Source organism: Mastacembelus armatus, chromosome 15 (genome assembly GCF_900324485.2).
Source record: "Mastacembelus armatus chromosome 15, fMasArm1.2, whole genome shotgun sequence".
Classification (NCBI taxonomy): Eukaryota; Metazoa; Chordata; class Actinopteri; order Synbranchiformes; family Mastacembelidae; genus Mastacembelus; species Mastacembelus armatus.
The window spans coordinates 18335927-18360142 of record NC_046647.1 but is presented as its reverse complement, the minus strand read 5'-3'; the positions used below and the strand labels follow the sequence as shown (position 1 = coordinate 18360142).

Below are 24216 nucleotides of genomic sequence, written 5' to 3'. Positions count from 1 at the left end.
ACCTCAGCTTCTGTTTCCCTCGGTCACACTCTCATTTTGCCTTTCTTTTATTTTGCCTGTTCCTTTTTTTTCCCATTTATTCGTGCTCTGCTTGTGTAGACCAGAGAAGAGTGAACAAGGTGGAAGAGGAGAGAGGTGGGGGTTGTGAGACAAGGGAGGGATGGATGAACCGGATGTCTGGGGTCTCTCTCGGCAGGATTAGGAAACAGAGAATGAGGATTGGGTGGATGGAGAAATGAGTAGAGGAAGGGATAGAAGGACAGGCTTGAATAAACAGAGAAGTGGGTCGTGATGTAGGAAATAGGAAGATAGAGGGGAGCAGTGTGGAGAGGGGTGAAGGAAGATATGTCAGCCAAAGCTGGGAAGGAGAAAGGGAGTAGTCAGGCAGCTGAGGGGGGAGAGAGGAGACAGAAAAAAGAGTGGAGGAGGAAGACCGAAAGAAAGAAGGAGGCAGGGAAGAGTGTGAGAGTGCACGGACACAGTGGGGATACTATTTATGCATGTGAGAGAGATGGGGGATCTACACATGTGCACACACACTTGCATGTGTGTGTGTTTTTTTTCAGAGAAATTAAAATTCATGACTCTCTCTTCACAACCATTTGAGTAACAAGATTAAGATGGCGGGTTAGAAAATAGCACTGGCATTATCAGGCTGCTTGCAGTCCCTCCAGCTGCTTGCCTCTCTATTCCACAACAGTGGGGATAAGAGGATAACGCGTTAGCCCTGTCTGCCCGTCCCAGCACACGCCTTATACACACACATGCACACACTCAGACTTAGACACACCACTGCTGCACATCAGGCCTGCCTGCTGTCGGCAGTCTCTTGAGTGTGTTTGTGTCAGGGGGTGAAAGTGTGGGTGTGTGTGTATGTTTGGAAAACTGCAGAGTAGCAAGCTGGGGGTCTTGAGATGGTTTGTAAAGAATTTCTAAAAACACTCCCTCCTCTCTTTCACACAAACCAATGCAAAGACTGGCTGTATATTACAAACAAAATCTAGTTTGACGTGTGTCGGCTCTGGCAGTGAGTATTGCCAATATACTCACAGCTCCTGGGGGTACGTTTGTTTAACAGCATCTGTGCCAGATGGAGGAACCTGTGAATCGCTATGGGAGCATGAAAAGAGAAACCTTGCTTGAAATGACACATGTGAAAACTCAATAAATTACAACTTGCTGCATGGCTGTGTGAAAATTTCAACAAGCTTTGGATATTGTGCGTGTGCTGCTTACTTAACATAATTAACATTATTACTTCGTAGGTTTGGTAGGCTTTTTAAGCTTTTTAAAAGAGAAACCAATTAAAGCCTGTGATTGCTTTTAATTTTAATAGCTGGAATTCTGAGTATTATAAAATCACATGTAGGATTTTCAGTTCCTTGTTTTCCTCAAAACTGATATATATGCTTTTAGTGGACATGTCTTTGATTTTTTTTTTTAAGCCATAGTGAAAGAAAATCCATAGTGTGTGTTCTCACTGCTGGTCCGGATATTTTCTTGTGTTGTGGTACACCCACTGAAAGTAAATTCAGCTGAAGAAAGCTAATCTGTAGTGCAAATGAGTAGCAGCTGCTCATTTAGGTGTGTGCGCATGTGCACAGTGGTAGTGTATGTTTCACTGTGATATCATCATGTTGTGTGTTTGTGTGTAATGTCTAGCCAATATGCTGTCTGAGTGATGTCTGGTCTTTGTGGGACTGTGATATAGCTAGTCTCTTAGCTGTGTGGACAGTGTGTGTATATCTAGAATGGTCAGTCAGGCGTGCGCGCGCACACGCGCACACACACACACACACACACACACACACACACACACACACACACACACACACACACACACAGGTTGTTCAGTGTTCATCAGAAGATAAGCAGAAGAGACTTAATCACCTTCAGATGTGAGGGGAGCACTTCAACTCCTATCCACATGCAGTACCTGACCCCCACTGTGTGTGTGCATGTTTGACAGTGTGTGTTGAAGTGTGTATTTCAAAAGTGAACCCAATAGTCCGATAGTTCCCTTGCATGCCAAAGAAAAGGAAAAACAACATAATTTCAGGATCACTCTTTCTTTTTTGTCAATTTTAGCCTGATTCTCACTGTTCACATTCTAGGTATTCTGTTGTCAAAAAACTCTCTTTGCTAAAACAGGGCTAAGTGGCAATTTTCTCAAACAGCTGAGGCACAAAACCATTGAAATTATTCAACAACTGTATTCTGTGGCCTTGGGGCCCCATCAATTCTCTCAGCTGCCTTTTCAAACAAAGTTGTATTTTTTTTTTAGTGTAAGGCAATGGTAGCATCCACTTTTATCCCATTGATGCTCATTATTTCTTTTCCACCCCTCTTACCTTCTTTCTTCCCCTCCTTCACTCTAAATGATTCTGTGTCCTTTTTCTAAAAAATGACTTCAGCTTTGCTTGTGCTAACATGAGCTGGTCAGCTGGTCACAAACATGTGGTTTGCTAATGGAGATTGTTGTATAATATCATTTTTAAAGGATGGGGCTTGCACAGGTTGGTGAATGACACTGCCATAATGTCATTGGCCACAGTGACACAATCAGAAAGTCTTACTGCTGTTTGTCTGACATGGATTCCTAACGATGCAGTTGTGTCCTCTAACGCTGTTGCTGCTTGGTGGCGTGGAGGCCAAATACAGATAGTGACAATTTGACCCGGGCCTGTCTTGAGTCAGTCCCCACTGTAAATGTGTGCTCTGCCTAAATGTAGTTTGAAAGAGTCCAGAGTCACTTAGATATCGAATGTGAGTGATTGTGATCAATTTAGTGAGGGACAAATAGTAAAGAGAGAAAGGGAGAGAAGGAGTGAGATTTTCCTCGCTGAGGTTCAGGCCACTTTAACAGGCACTTTAATGGCCAGTCTGTCCAATTGTCCTCGCAGTGTAGGTGAACGTGTGCGCACCAATTTAGCCCACTCCTTGCTGTCCTGTTCTTCTGTAGCTGTGTGTGTAATGGAGTTAACAGCTGGACACCACTTATTTCAACACTGCCTACTCATGTTCTTTCTGTCACTCTTTTTCTCTTTGCACTTTCCTTTTCTTTCCTTCCCTTTCTGTCTCTCCTGGAGCTACGTTAAATCAGCTTGTTTTTGCCCCAGTTTGTCTCACAAAGTGTCTTTAAAAATCAAACAACAGGTTAATCTTGACGTTTTTTTATTAAGTAGCAGCAGATTCTATACATTCACACACAGACTAAGGGCTGTGGATTTTGTTTCTTACTGTGTTGTCATCTTAGCAAGTAACAGCTTCATGACCAGTATGGATAGGAGTAATGATTACAGCAACCAACTCTCTTGACAAACATATGACTTGTGAATCCAGTATCATATTTATGTTTCATTTCCACCGGACATTTTGTTGTTACTGTTGACTTGGTCAAAAACATGGAACAAGTCATCACAGAAACTCTCTGTATGAAAACATGATACACTAACTTCATAGTGAGACACGAAGTGTTTACAGGCTGCAATTTAGTCATTCTAATTGTCAATACTGTAGATCTACTCTATTTAACACAAAAAATCTATTGCATGTTTATCTATTCTGAAGAGGTTTCTTCTTTGTCCAATTCAATTTATTGTGACGGTCCTTGAACCAATCCTATATTGAAGAAATTTTCACTTGACCTCGACTTAAATAATCATTTTAGGACTGAATCTGTGAATACTTATATCTACCTTGTGTGTAATACTTGTAACACTTGTATATAACAGTCATCTCTCTTACTAAAACACTGACTAAAGATACTGTCCTATTTTTTTATTTTCAGGATTCAGTGCTTTGGAGTCATGCTGACAGTCTGAGTGTCTTTCTATTCTGGGACATGCTTCTTACCTTTAAGTGAACATCCCAGACCTGAGCATCATACTGCTGGTGTTGAGAGACGCAGAGTCCGGCCTGCTGGGCCAGTTGACAAAACAGTCTCAGAGTTTCACCTCGCAGCGGAGCGAACACCAACGCCATTCCCTAGATAGCAAACAAGTAGAGGGTGAGTACTTTTGGAGTTGATCATGAATATAATGCACAGAACCTTTATGGGGTACATATTTTCACACATTTTTCATAAACTTTGTCAATTAGCTAGCTACACACACACGCACATGCTCATTTTATACCTCATGGGAACTATACATTACTTTCCTGGAGACTTACCCCTCTCAACCATAACCACTACCTACCTACCCCTAACTCTAACCCTAAGATAAACCTAACCTCAGCCTAACTTAAAACAAAGTTTGCTCTTTGAAATTCTATTATATACATAGTGTGGACCTGGATTTTGTCCCTACAAAGTCCCCACATGTCAATGTGTGAACAAGTTTCATTCCCCACGAGGTAGTAAAAACATGGTACACATTCACGCACACATTTTTATACCTTATGGAGACTGTAAACTGAGTCATTTCTTTAAAATTGAAAGACTTACAAAGTGGGGATCTGGCTTTGGTTCCCACAAGGAAGCCAAGCCTACATGGCACTTCGTAAATAAATTTCAGTCCCCACAACGTAGGAAAAATATGCACATTGACACACACAGGCAGAGTTAGTTGCTGGTATCTCTCGCTTTCCTTTGATTTATACCATCCACATATTAGATGATAAACCAAAAAAATGAATCCAATCAATCCTAGAAATACGAACATACGTAGGTGAGAATCTGTCTGCTCATGTATGTGACGTGTGTGTGTGTCTGTGTATCTGCGTATATGAGAAAGACAGTGTTTGTGCATGTGCATCACAGACATGCTGTAACTGCTAAGAGGATTATAGAAAGGTTCAAAGTTTCTTTGAAATCCTTCAGCTTTTAGTTTTATTTCATGTTGATCATGTTATTATTGTTTTAATTAAATGGAGCAAAGAGGGATGCTCACATAAACACACAAATACAGCTGATGCACACTGACACAGAAAACATAAGCTAAATAAACACGAAGGCAGTAAAAACAGCAGGATCACTGTGTTTGACGGACAATATTTCATCTGTACATCCAGTTGCATTTTTCTCCAAACCCCATTTTTTTCTCTAAAACACAGCAAAAGCAAGGTAAATTCCTCCACCACTAATCAGCCGATTAAGGGGATCCAGCCTACCGGATGGACCACCTTTGTCAGAAACAACAAATTAGTGCCATTAGATGGGAGAATTAATTGTTTTGTTAATTGTTTAATCTGCTTAGCAAATTATTAAATATTTGGCAAAGCTTGTTGTGGCAGCTACAGTCTGATGGCCGACACTCAAATCATATTAGCTCCTGCATTAACTCTGCTGGATTAAAGAGACAGGCAGACATGAAGACAGACTTAACACAGATGTACAAAAATGGCCAGATGTCACATTTGTCATTCGACCACAGGAGCTTCTATACTCAACCTAGGGACTCTTTGTTTTGTAGAAAGTGGTTGTAGTGAAAACTGTTTATGGCAAGATATTTTGTAATTTGAGTGAACTCAATCTTAATGACTTGGCTCTTTATAACCTGCGTGTTTCTCATTTTCCATCTGTAAAAGATTTCAAAGATACGTGTTGGGATTCTGGATGTAGAGAAATGTTTTCCATCATTTCAATCAGCCAAAGTTCTCACTCTTTTTTTCTTTTAATCTTTTCCACACCTTCATTATTCCTGTGCTCTCCTCCACTTCCCTTGTGTGCTGTTTTCACCTCTGTTTCATAAAGAGATATTCCCTATACTAGTCGGGCTCCTGTACTCAAAACACACCCCTCTCCCCTCAGATGAATAGAAATCTCAACCCTATCTCTTCCAGCCTTTTGCTTTTTTCCCCCCATTTGCTTTGGCTGTCACAGCGTGGGGTCTTATCGCAAGGCCAAAAGGGAGAAGTTGCCTCGGATTTATGATTAAGGGAAGGCAGGAGAGAGAGGCGGAGATCAGAGCAATGCATTGAAGTTGCTCATAATAAGCACTGAAGCATTACATGATATTAATCCTGTCAGACTATTAATGTGTATAGGGTTTTGGGTAAGGCCTAATTATGACTGAGAAGAGAGGGTGGTGATTTAGACGAAGGGGATAAGTAGAGATATGTACAGTAGAGAACCACACACACACTTACGTTGGGTTGCAGTAATCTCCTTATAGCATCAACCAGGCTGGCTCTGTACTGGTCGAGGAACAAACTGAAAGAGAGAGGGAGAGGCAGGTTAGAATGCATTCTTACGATAGCGTCAGATAAAGCAGCAGGTTATTTATTTTCTTTTGTTTACAAATAAATCCACAAACAGGAAGAAGGGGGAAACAATTTGCATGAGTAAGAAGCTTTTCCTCTTTGTTTGTGTCTGAGTTTCCATGTGTATTCACCTTAGCCTGTGGCTGAAACACTAAGGAATGTAGAACATCAGAAAATCCAGCATGCACAGATACCATCACCTCCAGTAAACATGTAAACGTATGTGCAGGAACACACACTTTTACTGAGGCACTTCAAAGTGTCACAAAGCACCTTGAATTTGTGGAATTAATACCTGAACACTCTGAAGTTAATATGAAGATATAACAACAAAAACAACACACAAGCAAGGAAAAAAAAAAAAATCAAATCAACTCACTCCATTCTAAAAGCAGAGTGTGTGTGTACTTGTAGTGTAACCTGTGAGTGTGTAAGACAGTGTATAGATTTTTGACTGGGGGAATTATAGTATTGGTGATTAGCAAGTGAAGTCTTAAATACATCATGTAAATTTAACAATCACATAGATGCATCTTAATACATCATCTAAATACAATACACCATGAAAAATATGCCAAATGAATGTAGGGAAACACTGCAAATGTCTTAATCACACTTTGAGCACAACTAAGTTAAACAATTTTTTAACCTGAGCTTCAGGCTAGCTGCAGTTTCACAGTAGGTGTATAATCTATATATAATTGGATTTAAATGTGACCAGCTGAGGGAGATGAGGGCAGGAATTATTGTTTAAATTTTGACACAATAAAAATAACAGGCTTGCTAAGAAAAAACATCTATAATCGGAGTACTTGTCGGTCAGGTTGGCAAACAATTAAAACTGATTTATTCATAATGTCAGTTGTTGATTATGAGGAAAACATTCCTGCTAACAAAGCTTTTATGTACCTCCACTGCTATCACAACTGACTGAATGTACCGCTGCCAGGCGAAGGTACAAATAACCTGGTGTCTGATGCATGATATATTGTTGAGCCATGGTTATATCAGTCACACTCGCTCTTCTGCTTTATATTATTATCTAATATATCATATAACATCATTAGTATCTTTACAATGCAAACTGTGTGATCCTAAGTTCTCCTCTGCATTTTTAAATGTGTCATTAATAGAAGTAAAATTGAGTTCCAACCCAAAAAGAAAGGGGTAGGAAGTTAGTGAAAGCAAGTGAGTAAATGAGGATGAAACAAAGATGTTAACTTCATTTTAGAAATACAGGAACATTTCTCAGTTTAAGTGGACAGAAAGAGAAATGTAGGTTTGACACAGATAAAAATACAGGGTGAAATATTTATATGATTAAAATACATTATGTTGTGTAAAGTAATGTCAAGACAGTCAGTCTATTGTAACTTGTTTAAGCCTCAAACTATAAAAATATAAATCAGGTTAACAATTCATTCATTAACTATTCATTTCTTCATCCTAATATATTTCACTTTTTGTAACAGTGATTTTTGGATGGGATGGAGAAATGAACACACATAAAGGCACACATCAACTCCAATCATTCTAACAAAGTAACACCTGTCTTTATATCTGTACTGACAAATTCCAATCCATTATGCAAGTAAGCTGTGTGTGTGTGTGTGTGTGTGTGTGTGTGTGTGTGTGTGTGTGTGTGTGTGTGTGTGTGTGTGTGTGTGTGTGTGTGTGTGTGTGTGTGGATGGATGGATGGATGGATGGATGGATGTGTGTGTGTGGATGTGTTTGTGTGTACCTATTATCACAGATGAGAGTAGAGTAATTTGACTAAAATGCAACAATACTGTGCAGATTTGAAATAACCCTGCACATCCGTCCAACTGGCCAGTAGACTGGCAATCTGGACGCCACTTTCGAATCACAGCCTCTGACCTGTCCTCATTCAAAACCCTCTGATCCCAGTGAGGAATGAGACATTCACGTCATAGCATCTCCCCTCTATTTTAGCCATAGCTACACAAATGTGTTTTTCACTCTATTTACTTGTTAAATATAATTTGAAAGGCTATAACAATGTTATTTGTGTACATGGGATATGGGAAGAGAAATGTTTAAAAGAAGAAAAAAGAAAACAAGACAGAACTCACTGCTACAAGCTCATACCAAAGCCAGGAAGTTTGTACGTATGTGGGGAGTTTATTATTCTTCTAAGGTTAGACAGAGGTGCAAAGTTTATTTGACTTGAAAGGTGAGAGGTGTGTGTTTAGCTTATTGTGCCACAGATATTAGTTCAGGGGAAAAGTGAGTGGTAAGAAAAACAAGGAAGTGAGCTAGTTGGGTGGAGGTAACAGCTGAAACACGCAGACACACACTCAAAGAGGGCAGGGGAAGGACAGCGTGTCATTTAGAGGGCAGCAGTCAAAGCCACAGACAAGACAAAGACAATCTCGAAGTGCAGAAAGAAAGAAAACATCCAGCCTAATCTATGTTTATGTTACTGTAGGTTACCTGACAGTGGACATTCACTTTTTACCAATCATCTACTATATCTGCCAATCATATAGATCTGTTGGGTTGTTTCAGCTGCTAATCAATGTTGCTGTTTCTTGACACAGTTCTGAAATTCTGCAGATGTCGTTATCTAGTTCTTTCACCTTGTCACATTAAATAATTCAGCATGTTTTACTGATACTGTACCATTCTTCAGGTACATGTTAAAGTGTTAATTGCCTTATGCTTCTTTTACAGCTGAAAAATGCAGCTAATCGTCTCATCAATTAATATGAGCCATCTTAACAGGAGTGCCTGCAGTTGTGGGTAAGATATTCAGATTGTATCTCCTTGATTATGAAATGCTAGAGATTGCTTTCATCATATAATAAAATGTAGACAATATAAACATATGTTCCTGTTCCTGCCTCTCAGAGGAATATCTGTCTCTTATGGGATTTGTTGTTTTATAGTGTCAGACTAACATGTATGGACTCTTAATTGAGTTGTCTTCCCCTTTAAGGTTACCTCTAATGTTCCCAGTCTGTCAGAGGCCTATTGTCTCACACTGACCCATCCCACCCAGGACAACCCAACAGCTTCCAGTCAAAACTGACCTGAGGCCAAAGGTCTGAGAGCGTCGCTGCTATATTTGTCTGCTTACACATGTAGATGAATATACAGGATGCTGTCAAACTTACAAGGGTGAGACCATAGAATACATGACATCATGTACTAAACCTTAGTTTCCCAAGGGGAAATTTAGGGGCTAAAATGGAAGGATGTATATTTATATATGTATGAATATTTGTATTACCATATTTGTTTATTTATAGCAATTTATTTCAGGTGTGCATAGCACACCCAGCAGCTTAAAGTGTTGATTTGATTATTATTCATATTTTATTTCCTATTGTTTCCTGTCATTTTAAATTGCAATAACTTGTACAAAATCACAAATAAAGTTAAATTGATTTATAGCATCATATATAATTTTCTTATACTCAAATTGAACTGTACTATATCTGTTTCTATCTGTGTATACTTTGTGTTTGCCTTCTTAGAAAGTGACTTTAAATTTTTGGGTAAAGACAAATATGCCTCTAAGGATCATTCTGTTGAATTGGTACAAAGATGGTTTTTTCTGATATTTTTTTAAAATCTAATCTAGAATTAGTAAACTTAAGGCTCTGACCATGTAATGCATAGTGTAGGGGAAAGGAGATCCGTCTATAACCTGGGCAGCCTGGGTTCAAGACCCAGCCCCAGCACCGACCTGCCATCCATGGGCCTGGGACCAACATGCAGAGGGAAGAGGCTAGGGTTACGATCAATCTTTTGGTTTTGACTTAGGATTGGGGTTTGAGCTTTAAGTATGGAGCAACTGATTTATAGTTTGCTGTGTGGGGTAGTGTAGGGGAAGGAGACCTGTCTGAAATCTGGGTGGCCCGGGTTCAAGACCCAGTCCCAGCACTGATCTGCCATCCAGAGGCCTGGGACCAATGGGCAGAGGCAAATGAGTAGGGAAGAGGTTAGAGTTGGGATCCATCTTTTGGTTTTGACTTAGAATTAGGGCTTGAACTTTAAGCATCAGGCAACTGAGTGAAAGCATGGTCTGTGGTATCATGTAGTGTAGTGGAAAGAGCGCCGTCTGCGCCCTGGGCGGCCTGGATTCAAGACCCAGTGGCTGCACTGGCTTGCTGGGCCAGGAATGAGGAAGCAGAGCTAAGGGGGAGAAAAAGTAGGGGAAAATAACTTTCAGTGCAATATGTTTTAGTTGTACAGTGTACCCCCATGAAGTCCCGGCTCAGAGTTCGTGGCCTTTCCTTAGAACCTAAGAATTGTTTGTGGAAACCTCCACAATTTTTAATGGCTTTTGTCGTGGCAATATATAATTTTTCATGCATTTTAACATTAAATTATTAAGGACAATATAATTTACTGATTTAGGTCACTAAATTATTTACTAATAATGTATTAAGCTAAGTTTGAAATGAAATTAAAGTGTTTTGGGAGCATATCTGGGGGCATATTTAGGGTTTAAACTATAAATATAGGCATTTTTTGACCACATCCAAAATTTGTGGTTTTTCACAATTCGCGGGTGCTCTAGGAACGTAACCCCCCACAAATTTTGGAGGTTTACTGTATAGTGAAACCCATCCTGACAAACAGTAAGTGCAGTGGGGATCATGATCTATGTGGTAGGTTAAAGAAGTAAAGGCCCCCAGAGAAGTGCTATCAATAATAAGTGCAAGACCGGCATGCAAAATATAATACAAAATACCAAAGCAATTAATAATCATAGAATGTGAAAGTGCAATCAAACCAATTCTGGTTGTCAGGGTGGCCTCTGTATGTAAAATTAAATCTTATTAAATTAGATAATATTAGATATCTAATATTAGAAAGTTATAAAGAGGTAAAGGTAGGAGAGGTTAGGGTTGGAATTAGGGTTAGGATTAGGTTCCGTTTTAGGATTGTGGAGTGGTGTCATGAGGTTAGTGTAACATTACAGTTAGAAGTAGGGTTACGGTTAGAGATAAAGTTAGGTTTAGGGTTAGATGTAGGATTAATGTTAGAGGTAAGGTTACAGTTGGAATTAGCGGTAGGGTTTAGAGTTTGAGGTTTGTAACACAATCACAGCACTATTTTAATCAACAGCTATTGTGATTGGATAGCACCATAGCTGAGTAACACAAAAATCTAGCACACAACACACCTAGCAGTACTGTATACTAACGTATAATTCTGACCGTGAATTATATTTTTCCAAACTGTGACATCCCACAGAGCAGCAGTTCATAGAGCCTTGTTCAAGTGGGTCAATTTCATTGTGCCAAAAATTTGATGAAGTGGTGAGCTATTGTAGATTCATACTGTAGCAGCACTTAAATAACATCTCTAAGCACAAAAATCCTCTACAAGACTTGACTATTACTTATTTTGCCTACTCTTCAAACTTCTCCTTTTCTTACTCCCCTCCTTTCTTCTACTCTCCTTTCTTCCCAGCAGTGGTTCCATTGCCACGGGTAGGAGCTATAATTAATCAGAGTGGAAGCTGCGTTGTTGACCTTTTCACAGGTGATCATCACAGTGATGCGCCTGTTAATCGGTCAGTCATCGCGCTTCATCCACCATCAGACAGAAAAGATGGCACGGCACAAAAAAACATCTTTTAGCGCACACATGCACTAGACCAATGTCGACAGCACGCTTCTCTCCTCAGAAAAACTCTTAAGAACCTGTGATACTAAAAATTCACATGCAATTTACTCTGTTCTCCCACTATCTGCTTCTATCATTCGTACACACATGCATATACACCAGTCCACTGTAAAATATCCTCTATTAGCTGCCTGCTCTCTTTCTCTCTCCGGGTGCTGTACCTGACTATTACCTGTAATGACCGTGACATTACAATAATGATAACGGGGTTTGCTAATGCTGCACTTAGCACACATGCAGACACTAATGCAGATAGATACACACATACTGTACACAAGCTGATTTTGTTCAGTGTTTGTCAAGCTGGAAAAAAAAAAAGTAAAGTACTTGATTTTTTTTTTTTTTTTTCAAGAAACATTCTGTCTCCATAAAAGCACATAAATGCCATTTACCCATCTCTAAAGATTTGAAACAGCTTAACAGAAGTAGCTATGTCACTGTTCAAGACTAGTCATAAAACAGGGGAACCGCATTGTCCTGAAGCTCAGTGGATACTCCATAGAAATGTGAACCAAGCAGCCCTCAGCATCTCACCCACCTCAACACTCGGGTGACACTGCAGAGATTTTTGACTGCGCCAGTGATCTCCACCAGACGATTGGATCAGGCTTCTCATGTCAGAAGATATAAAGCTACTGTTTTGTAGTTCATCAAAGTATTCTTTAAAATATCTAATAACACCAGTCAAGATTAGCAGATATCCTCTCCTGCTCTGCTTCTTCTCTTAAGATTTGCCAAAACTATGCTGAGGCCAATTTAAAGTCCCTCTTCGTGGTGTGTATGAAAAACCACAGAACTGCACACACCTTCTAGCCCTTTGACACTTGTCTGCTGATTTTGAGGCTTTGTGGGACAACGGGTTCCTGCGTTTTACCTTTAAACACTGATAACTTATATCTCCTAAGTCCAAACATCTTCGAATCATATTTTGCGTCATAAAAGATGACATACAGTGATCTGTAAAAGGCAGAACAGATGATCAGCAGCACAAACTACAGACTCCAAAATGCTCATATAGCTGAATTGATAGTTTTTCTAAACAGGTTTCACAAAAACTGAACAGAGATTGTAGATTGTTTTATCAGTCTACATTAGTTTTAGCTATATTATTGTATAGTATTTTCTTTCTCTACATTTTTTTCCATGGTGCAGGGTACACTAAAATTCCAGATGTGTTTTTATCTCACACAATACAACTGGGCTGGCAAAGATGTAATTCTTCACTGGCCACATCTACATTTCAATGACCGATGGGCTAATTGTTATGTTTATATTGCTCTATCTCTCCATTTCCATCTCCATTTCTACTCCTCCCTCCATCCACCGTCAACTCTTCCTTTATCTTACTGTGTCTCCTTCCTTGTCAACACGCAATTATTTGCAATTTGCCTAAGTCATCCATTTGCTGGGACACCAAGCATGAAAACGAGGCAATTTGGTGTAAAATGGAGGCAGGCAGGCATCTAAGAATATGTATGTATGTATGTGTGTTTGTGTGTGTGTGTGCGTGAGCCTATGTCCGTGTGTGGACAAGGCAGGGGAAGGTCCAAGCACTGGTGGGGGGCCATGTGAGAAGTGTCGCACAGAAGTGAAAATTAAACCCATAAAAACACACAGAGGGAAATCTGTGTGTGTGTGTGTGTGCGTGCGTGTGTGTGTGTGTGTATACCTACCAGTCTGCACACATGACAATGTCAAAGTGACCCTCTAGTGCTGAAATGTCAGACTCACAGTCCCACCTCACCACCCTGCAACACACACATTAAACAGAAACCAAAGTTTAGCATTGGCAGAGCTGCTGACAGAAGAAAGCCAGTGGTCATGAGCAGCAGCGGTCCATCCATCTTTAGTCCTTCACCACTTTGAGTTTGTTGCTCCCTGACACCTCTCTCTGACCCCCATTGTTTTTCTGCTTCAGTAGAGGTTTGGAGAAAGCACTGACGAGTGAAGACATATCATCTGTGAAGTAAAGATATGGAGCTTCTGACATGACACTTGACACTGTGAATGAATATACACACACACACACACACACACACACACACACACACACACGCACACACAGACAAAGGCCACTTGCTATTCAGTATTTTGCTATTCACTGTCCCCTCTCTTCTGACTTTACTGGCACATTACTACACAGTATAGACTACAAAAACACTACTATACTAAATTTTAATATTTGATAGGATGAACCAATGTTGAGATATATTTTAAAAAAAAAGATTTTAAGAATTCAAAAATAAATTCAAGGCAGGTTTATGTTTTCTGTGGTTTTTACTCAGGCTCTGACATATTTTTGGGAGTGACTTTCCTCATGAATGTCAGATCTATGTGTCCTAGTGGAGAATGACTGAAATTCTTACTATTTGAGCAGGAAATGTTTCCTCATCACATCTGTCATTAGCAGAAGCAACACTGTTTTGGTTTGGGTTGCCAGGTTTGTTTATCTCCACCCAATCTATATTGCTCAGTTACTGGTCACTCACAGACAATCTGTAACTTTGTATTGTCTGTTCAATGGTGAAATAAGATTGAAATCTTATTTGATTGTTCCACATTGTGTAAGGGCTGTGCTGACACTGCGTTCTGTTCCTCCATCTCTTTTTCCACATCATTTTCCCTCTTTCTCTGTCTCTCTCCGACTGGCAGGCAGATTGGGGGATTATTAATTAGGCATTATTAACACTCAGTAAACAAAACATTAGGCCCCGCTAGAAACACAATCTCAATTCGCAGCAGGAGGTCTCAACACGCACTCACACATACGCATGCATGTACACACACCATCACGCAACATGCCCCTCCCTCTCCCTCCCCTTGTCCAATCACATTGTGCCCTTCGCCCTCTCTTGTGGCGCGGCGATGACAGCAGACATAATCTGAAAAGAAAACAATCAAAGTAATGTAGCCTAATTATACGTTTACTTTTTCACTCCATCTTCCACTCGTGTTAATATGCACAGGCAGGAGAGATGGAGAGAGAGAGGAGAGGTAGGGGAGCAAAACAATCCGTCAATGGCAAAATGCTTTTTTTTTTTTTTGAGACAGGGACAACAATTAACTGCATTTTAGTCCGTCCTTGCATATGAGCTGTGCATGTGTGTGTTGTGGAAAGTTCTCTCGATGGTTTCTGGATGAAAAATCCCTATCAAGGGGAATCATTTTGCTTGGGTTGACTCTGGGCACATGAACACACACATACTCTACTTTAAAGACAGTTATTACAGTAAACAGCAAACATGGTTGGCTATTTAGTCATTTATGTTGCAAACTTAACATAAAGTAAAATGAACATTCAAGCTAAAAATCAGATTTAATTTTAAGTTAGACTTGCCACAGAATTCATACGAGACATTTAACAATATAAGAGTTGAAAACAGCACAAATTAAACAATGTGAAAATGTCAGCCAGTAGTTACATCAAATAACGTATTGTCTGCTGTTACTGTGGTGATTAGGTTTAGGTACTGTATCTCAAACAGGAAACATTATTTAGTAGATAACATTTTGTTATTTGATCGAACTTGGTCTCACCTGGCTGATACACGCGTTGATCCAAACTTTGCAGCTTGTCTGTTTCTCTTGACGAGGCCTCGAACATCTGATGTGTCACAGTTAAGGATTCATCACTGACACATTATTGCAGTCTCAACTACTGAAAAAAAAAAAAAATGTGTGAAGGTCTCATATTAGATGAAATACTTTTAAACACAGTACTTATACAGAAGATAAACTTTTAGCTAGGTCATTGTTAAAAGTGTATGTGTGTATGGCCTCTAGCGGACTTAAATTAAATTAAAGCCACCATGTGCAGATTTGTAAAAACGTTCATGCCCAGTGGCAGTATCAAAAAAAACACATAATAGTGTGCATTATTTTTCTATAAATTAAAAACCTCTGCATTCAGAACACAGAGTAAACCACATCAAATTCTCCACAATATATATTTGTTAATTCAATGAGTCCTTTTGGAAAGGCAAGTTCGTTGCCAAATTTAAAGCATTTGTGTGATCGGTAGCTCATAGGAAACACAAAACATGATGGTGGAATGAACAGTGGTCATCTACCACTCCCTGTCAAAAGATATAGGGTTTTTGGAGTGATGTATGTAAAGTTACATCAAGGCATTAAAAAAAAACAGACAACCTCGAAGAGAAAGCATGAGCGAGCAAAGATGATCTCCAGGGATAGAGAGGCTGACCGCAGCAGATCACAGCCACCTCTAGTTGGATCAATGCGAAGGCTTTTAACCACAAATACAAACTTACACCACCCCTCTTGACCACCACCCTCACGCACACACATGCAGATGAACGCATACAAAAGGCAGAACGACTGATGTCATGTTGTCTATTAATACACTGACTTGTGGAGTTGCAAAGCAATTCAATTAGGATTTCCTCGTCTTTAAAGCCTGCAAAGAGCCGAGACAAATCCAATCGACAACAACAGAGCGAGAGACAGAGGAACGCATGATAAGCAGATAGAGGCAATTCAAAATCGTCTCTCAGGCACAGATACACAATCATATTTGCATACATGTATATACCACTGCATCTACAGAATAAGAAGCACACAACACAAACATGCTGGTCACCTGTGCATCTGTGTTATGCATAGAGATGAGAGGGTGAAGAGCAGAGCAGCTTACTCTAATCCCATGACCAGCAGCACCGAGGGAGAAGTCATGCACACTCATGCGTCCACACACACACACACACACAACTTGAAAATACATACATCAAAATTAAAAGAAAATGGTGATGGAGAGATTTGAGTTTTATTGAACATTAAAGTGGAGGAATATTTGCTCCCATCACTTGAAGTAGACAAGTAGCTGCCAATGACATGCATCAATCATTCTTAATGGAACATTTCAATTGATTTTCAACATGAGTATTCAAGGTCACAACAACAGGGCCGCTCCACTCTCTGTTGTGTGTTTGTGTGTGTTTCTGCACTAGAAATGAGATCAAAAACTTCTACAGAAACAGAAAAATGACTCTCTATATATGTAACTAAATGTTGTGTATTCACATTTTCATTTTCTGAATTATCTTCTCATCAATTTCACTGTATAAAGCCCAGCCCTATCACAACCCACTATCTGTTTCTATTGTAACACAGGCCACACAATGAGCCCATGTGAGAGAAACAGTGGTCATTAGCACAAATCTAAGACCAACACCTCAGTGAGAGGAAATGCCCTACACTGCCTGCAGTGTGTGAATGGGTCACTTTGGCTGAGTTAACGCACCCTCTCACTTTTTGTGTGAGTCCGATCCATTCTCAGTACGATTTCACTTGCAATTCTCTCTATGTGTTTGTTCTATGAAACAAAGCAGCCAGTCAATGGTGTATTGTTTATATGGCCAAGGGTGTGTGTGTGTGTGTGTGTGTTTTGCAGGCTCCATAATGTTATTGTTTGGTCTTATTGTGATCAGTAAAGGAGCATTGTAGCTGGCTGAAACACAGATATTGTGAGCATGGCTAAATATGGAAGTGCCATATCAGTCAATGTATTTATATTTCCTGCTTTTGTGAAACAACTAAAGTGAGTCTGAGCGCCTTTTTCTCGTCTGCATAGCTGTTGAGTAAATAAAACATGTTCTGGAAGAATGGGGAAGAAACGAAAACACTGATGAAGGAAGAAAAGAAGGGGAAAACAAGGGGCTACAAAGGAGATCAGACAGAGAGCAGGGTAAAATGGGTTAAAAAAAAAAAAAAGATGAGCATGATGGTTTGCAAGCTGACAGAGTTGCTCAATAACCCACTCAAAGAAGAAATGTTGGGGAAAAAAAATCTCACCTAAAGATTTGTCCTAAAAACTTAATTATAGGCCTAAACCTTAACCACACACAATAAACAGGCCTTAGCCTTAGCATTAGATGAAGTCTCAAAAAAAATCTGACAGGATGGCAATTACTGTGCTCTTAACTTGGCATTGTGGGCAGCTAGGATTGGTAGATGCCATGTTGAGCACTAGTGCTGGGTATTTGTCACTGTGGGTGCCCCATCTTCTGCTTTTGCCTAAAATAAAAGAGGTAGAGGGCTATTCTCCCTACACTCCGACTTAATCTCTCTTTTTACAGCTGGAGCAAGTTTTCAGCACAGGGTCGACTTTCAGTTTAAGACACTAAACAACTACTGTGCAGCAGGGCCACTGCAAAAATAGATCAATTAATCCTGATCACTTTTAAATGTGAAGAAACATTAAACGTATCTCCATGGTTATAAAAGAACCTCTGAACACCACAGCTTTCTCAGTTTTGGCCTGGGAGAGAAAGAAGAAGAAAACCACTGTTCAAAAACTGACACAAAACTGCAGGATTAAACTTTTCGAAGGAAAATGATAAGAAGCCCAAATGTTGGCAACACCTCTGCCCAGAAACGTGTTTGAATCAGACAGGTCCATCATGTTTGGTGTGGGACAGGGCAGGACAGCAACTGCACAGAACCAACAGTGAAGCAAGGACGTGGGAATGTGAACAGGACACGACATTTGTACATAGAACAGTACATATATATATATATATATATATATATATATGTACTGTTCTATGTACAAATGTCGTGTATATATATATACACGACATTTATATATATATATATATATATATATATATATATATATATATATATATATATATATATATGATTGCATACCCATGTACTAGGTGTCTTAAGAAGCTTGGTAGGAAAAGAATTTTCCAACTGACAATGATCTGCAAAAACCTACAAGGGTTTCAAAAGAAGAAAAAAGTGACCTGGCCGAGTGTGTCCCCAGACTTGAATCCAATAGAACCAATTTGGAGTATTCAAAACTGGCAAATTAAAGAGCAGCTGAAAAGAATAATCAGTGCTACACATGATACAGTGGTAAATATCTGTTATTCTGATGTTTTTACATGCAATGTCTTACGTAAAATGAAAAATCATATTCTGATTGCAAACTACAGGCAAAAATTCATCTACATATGTGTAAACACGTGTGAACTGATGTGAACATAAACAATTTTCCTCTTTGAAACTCCCATAGAAAAAACAAAAGTGTTCACTGAAACAATCCCAGATGATTGCATGCAAATAAATGTGAGCTTGAATGAAGCAGGAGGAGAGAGGACGATGAAAGGATACTCTGAATGGACTTCTCGTTCCCATCTGATAGCAGAACTTCCTTCACGTCAGCACAAATGGCAACCTGAGAGACAGAGACAGGAAAGAGACAGAGAAATGAAACAACATGGAACAAAAGAACAAAACCAAAAGCACCCTCAGATGAAGCAAACATCTGAACACGCACACACACACATACAATAATGACATAACCATATCTACAAAGCTTCACTCTTGGCAGCCCAGCCCTCCCCACCCTCTCTCTCCATTGCTCCCTCTCCTCCCTGCCATTTCCCTCTCTATCTTCACCCCATTTTTATGTCTGCATTATTTTAATCATTCAATCAAATCAGTCAATACTTTTATCATTGTGGCTAGCGGTGGGGGCTGCTATCTTGCTATCACTCTGTTCAGTAATTGCATTGTGACAGGGGATGATGGCAAGCGCAGAGCCTTTTCATTTGAAGCTGGGTGTTTATCGGGCCGAGCCATCACTCCGTTCGCTGCTGTCACTCTGCACTCGGCTTGCCGGGCCTGCCTGATGCCCTTCATATAACTTTGCGGTGGAGACTATGAGAGACGAAGAGGAAAAGAGGGAGAGGGAGGGAGACAGGAGAATGGATAGAAAGCTTTGTGCTGCAATGTGTCTCTCTGTGAGGGAGATATAGATAGAGAGGTGTGCGCTTTGCTATAACCTCATCTTTTCACATTCTTCTTTCTTTACAGATGCTTTTTTATATCAGCAAGTGTGTGTCAGGCTGTCAATTTCTGTTAAGGAGTGTATGCGTGCATATACACATGGGTGAGTGTAACTACAAGTAGCCATTGTGTTGGTATGTGCACAAATCCTATATGGCTGATTCAATGTAATCTTGACACGTACAGCATGTAGGAAACACATGATGTGGTAAATCCAGAGTGTGGAAATTTCTGAAACCAACAGAACATGGATGCATTCATTCCCATGGACACACACACGTTCAGGCGCTGCAGGGTGTGTGAGGGGGTCACTGAGTTTTGTGCGTCCAGCCAGCTGCTCAAATGGAGAAGGATCCTCCAGGCTGAACCAGAGCATCCAGCTGAAAGATCAGGAGCCTAACCTGGCAACCGATGAGCTACACTCTGCCACCCACCACCACCACTATACACACACATGCAGAGTCAGGCTACTTAAAATGCATCTTAATCCAAACAAAGGTTATCAAAATGTCAAACTGTAGACTGCTGTAAGCCTGGAAATCAAAAACCATACACCTTAGATGTTTTATCAGTAATGTCTAAACAGCTGTTATCTAGTGGATTTTTTGTATTGTCTGTAAAACACAAGTAATGATTATCAAAGAAAGCTATGGGATCAGTCTATCAAGTGAAACTAAACTATATGATCATTGCTCTGCATAGTGCACCACTGGAGAAAAAATAATTAGAAAGAATAACAACTTTGTTCTTGGTGAAGAAAACAGCTAGCATGTCAACACACCATGCTTGGTTGGAATCTGTCATTTATATATCACTATCCATGAGTAATATTATGCAACACAACAGTATGTTCACAGTGGATGGATATGCTCTCCACAGGAAGCGTAGGGCACTGAGTCTGCTTCCCTGAGGCACCCTGATAGCTGACTTTCATATGTTAGAACAAAAATCATATTCACAGACAAAGTTATGCATCAAGTTATTGACTGATTACAACCTATGTGACAGAATGGTCTTGAAGCAAGAGTTGGCTCCGATATTGAGATGGGAATAATTTAAGTAAATTTCTATAAAGAGAGTGAGAGGGACAGATCCTGATACAGAGGTGAGTATCATAGTTAAAAAACAGAAATGTAAGCATTTTGCTTTTACTTAGGTTTTACTAAATATGTAGAGTCTGAATAGTGAGCGTTTCAAAGAGCATTCAGAATATAAACAGGTGATGTGCAACAAGTGGGGACCTGGAGAAGTGATGGTGTCAATGAACCTGAAAACCAAGTTATTAACAGAGAAAATCTTCTAATTAGCAATAAATGTAAAGCACTACTGTGGCTGAGGGGCATGTTGGTAGTTTCCCTGGTCTTTCTACATACACTCAACTACTGTACAAACAGATATATTGACCTACAAATGTTCGTACTAGAAAGTGAAGCATTTATCAAAGTTGATTTAAGGGAATAGGAATGTTTGTAGCAACTTTCATGGCACTCACTCTGATAGCTCTGATGTTTAGATGTTTGACTCCAAAACAAAAATCTCAGTGTATTATTGGCAGGGGATCACAAAGCTCAAAATACATAACTAGAGATTCATCAATGTAGGAAAGTAGAATGACCTGTCAGTGTCGCAAAGTAGTTAAAAGATCATCACAGACATTAAGATTCAGGAGTATAACTGACACTGCTGGGGATGTGTAAGGTGTGAAGAAGAAAATAAAATCATGTTGTAAGTCGATATAGGAAATAAAATAGAGAATGGAGGAGGGAGTTAATGAATGACAAAAGCCAGAGAGGAAGACAGAGATGAAGTGCAGCAACTAAAGGAATAATTAATGAAGTGGTCACGTGGACAACAGAGAAATAAGAACTGAATGTGGTGTCAGTGACGGATGAAGGAGGGAGGAGGAGGAGAGGTGTGAAGGAAGGATTCCATCTCAAGCCACCAATGTCAAAACATGGTGTATTGACTGCCAAGAGATAAAACCAAGCTTTCACACAAACACACATGCACACACACGCCCAACACCCAGAATGGTATCTAACAGATCGATGGGACACTGACGCCTGCTATGTGGAAAGGCCCTTAAGAGCCTGGCTAATAAACCCTATGGCTGACAGACTGTAGTACGTCTGAGTGTCTGTGTGAAACATGTCAATGCAACACAACTTAAGAAACATAAGAAACAAACAAGTTCTGATACAGTAGCTAGATGTTGTTACTTGGATGATTTTATGGAAGTGTGTGTGTCTGCTGATGCATCATCTTTATATATTTTAATTAAACACATCATCTCTTATTGTATGAGCATTTAAACCTACATGCATCTGTAATATCAAGCCCAGACTAATCTAGCAATAATCACTGAAACACCCTCTGGGTTAGAAGCTGGATTTAGGAAGTTGCAGACACAGACACACCAGTAGATAGGCATAGGTATGGATATTGTGTGCCCATGCTGTTTCTGTATTGATTGGTGATGGCCATTTTCATTAGAGAAGCCAAGCCACTTCTCCCACAGAAATGTGTGTATCTCACTTACCATGAGCCCAGCAAGACAAGTCATGCCTCCTCCTAGCTCACACACTGAGCCCCTGAGACCAGAGGAAGAAAAAGACAAGTAAGAGTGAGATTCACCTCGCTAAGTCAAAGCTAGCAGTTTAGCACTAACACACACACACGCTGTACAGTAGAGGCACAAAGATGTACATACACACACGCTTGCATGCTATCATACAAACACATACACATACACACACACTGAAAACAGCAGGGTAAGAAATATCAATTCAACCATCAAACTGAAAGCTGAAGACTGAACACTGAGACGCACAAGCTCAATCAGCAGGAAGTCTGAAAACACACACACATACACACAGACGCACACAAAAGCTTGTAGCTTGCATGCTCATTCAACCCCTCTCTCCATCCTCTTCCTTCTTTCATCTCCCCTTCCCCTCAATCTCTCTACCCCTGTCCTCTTTCATCCCTCCCTCCCTCTCTCACTGACCTTCACTACGCTGCTCTGATCAATACCCCTCTCTTCCTCGCCTCCCGCCTCTTGAATGTTAAAACAGGAAATCAAAAGGTGGCGTTCCACCTTGAGTGGAAATCAAAGGTGCCTGGGTGCTTTTCAGCCCTGTGCCGCAGGGCAGGCCAGTGCTCAGCAGAGGAGAGCGGGGGAAAGAGCAGCACAGAACAGCCCAGCGTGGCATGGAAAGGTTCAGACTGTCAGGAGCACCAAGCAATGATGCAAGACCCACTTTAGATTTAAAGTAGACACGTTTTTGGAAAAGTAAATTTGATACTGTCAAAATGTAGTAGATTACCAGGTTGATGTAGATGAATTAAAGAAGATTATTTGTGTAAATACAATTGATAAAATGTTAAACAGAGATTTGTGTTTTAATATTTCCAAGAATGTTGCCTCCTCCCCACTTCCCCGATGGTAAATTACATTTTCAATTTTCTATTTAATTTTATTGAAGAGAAGAATCATTTTCAAAGCTAGTTATCCTGCCTTTCTCCACCATAGATTCACAATCTGTCACTGCTTCACGCATAATGCTTGAATAAGTTGACACAGTAAGAATCACAGCCCTCTTCTGTTTTTGTAGCACAAAGCAATTTCTTGTAATGCAGCAGGTTTCCTGGAAATAAAATATGGCTGAAGAAGGCTGATACAAGCCGCCAAATGCTTTCCAAGTCTTATTTATTTACAATGACAGAAAAATGCCTACACTATAGAAAAATCCAAATGACAATGTACCCCAACTTACTCAACAGACGTCTAGATGCATTAAAACAGTGTTGTAGATCCTGAACTAAGTGATTAATAACAGTTAGTTGGTTAGTTAGTATGTTTTTAAAAGTCGAGTCTTAATTGATGAAGTGAACAGGTTTAAAGAAAAACTCACTTGAACATGTGACGTTTCTGCAGGCAGTAATGAGCCATCACCTCCTCAGACGGCCACACACCTGAATCAGAGAGAAACCGAGAGGAAGTCAGTCAGTCACAGTGCATTTATATCTCTGGTGTCATCTCTGTTGTGTGAAGATACTTTGATCCCAGTGTTTAAACATCAAAACGTGTTAATATTGATATAACACCCAAATAAAAACAATGAGTGTTCAGTCAAACATAATTGGATGCATTGTATTTTCCAGTCTGTGTTCATTTGCTTCTCTTGTGGTTTTCACTTTGCCTGTGATCCAAGGCTTCTCCCTCGTTTGTCTGTCTGTCTGTCCTAAATCCTTGCAACACACTCTCTCATTGGGCACCACATATGCAAGTGTGTGTGTGTGTGTGTGTGTGTGTGCATGTGTGTGTGACAGGGGGTCCAGTGGGTGATAATCACAGCGTGCAGGCCTGTCTGGCTTATCACCTACTGTCAGCCCTTCTCCTTCTGCTGTGCATGTAACACATACACACACTTGCATGCTTGGTGCTATTTTCCCTTTCTCTCATCACACACACACACACATACATACATACACACACATATTCACTCACAGACAAATACACACATCTT

The 24216-nt window shown here is 40.0% G+C and overlaps 1 protein-coding gene across 2 annotated transcripts in view; it reads right to left on the bottom strand.

Annotated features, from left to right (window-relative positions):
• The window catches only part of camkmt (calmodulin-lysine N-methyltransferase), an 84569-nt gene that overhangs the window by 4596 nt on the left and 55757 nt on the right, over window positions 1–24216 (bottom strand). The window contains exons 4-11 of one of the 2 annotated variants that reach the window (XM_026309974.2): window positions 23602–23662; window positions 22227–22278; window positions 19010–19073; window positions 15407–15473; window positions 13543–13617; window positions 6091–6154; window positions 3856–3987; window positions 1051–1110 (exon numbers count right to left, since the gene is read on the bottom strand). In XM_026309974.2, the coding sequence (XP_026165759.1) occupies window positions 1072–1110; window positions 3856–3987; window positions 6091–6154; window positions 13543–13617; window positions 15407–15473; window positions 19010–19073; window positions 22227–22278; window positions 23602–23662 (554 nt within the window). In that variant the 3' untranslated portion in view covers window positions 1051–1071. The remainder of the gene's footprint in view (window positions 1–1050; window positions 1111–3855; window positions 3988–6090; window positions 6155–13542; window positions 13618–15406; window positions 15474–19009; window positions 19074–22226; window positions 22279–23601; window positions 23663–24216) is intronic. The other variant, XM_026309973.1, reaches the window with a different exon arrangement.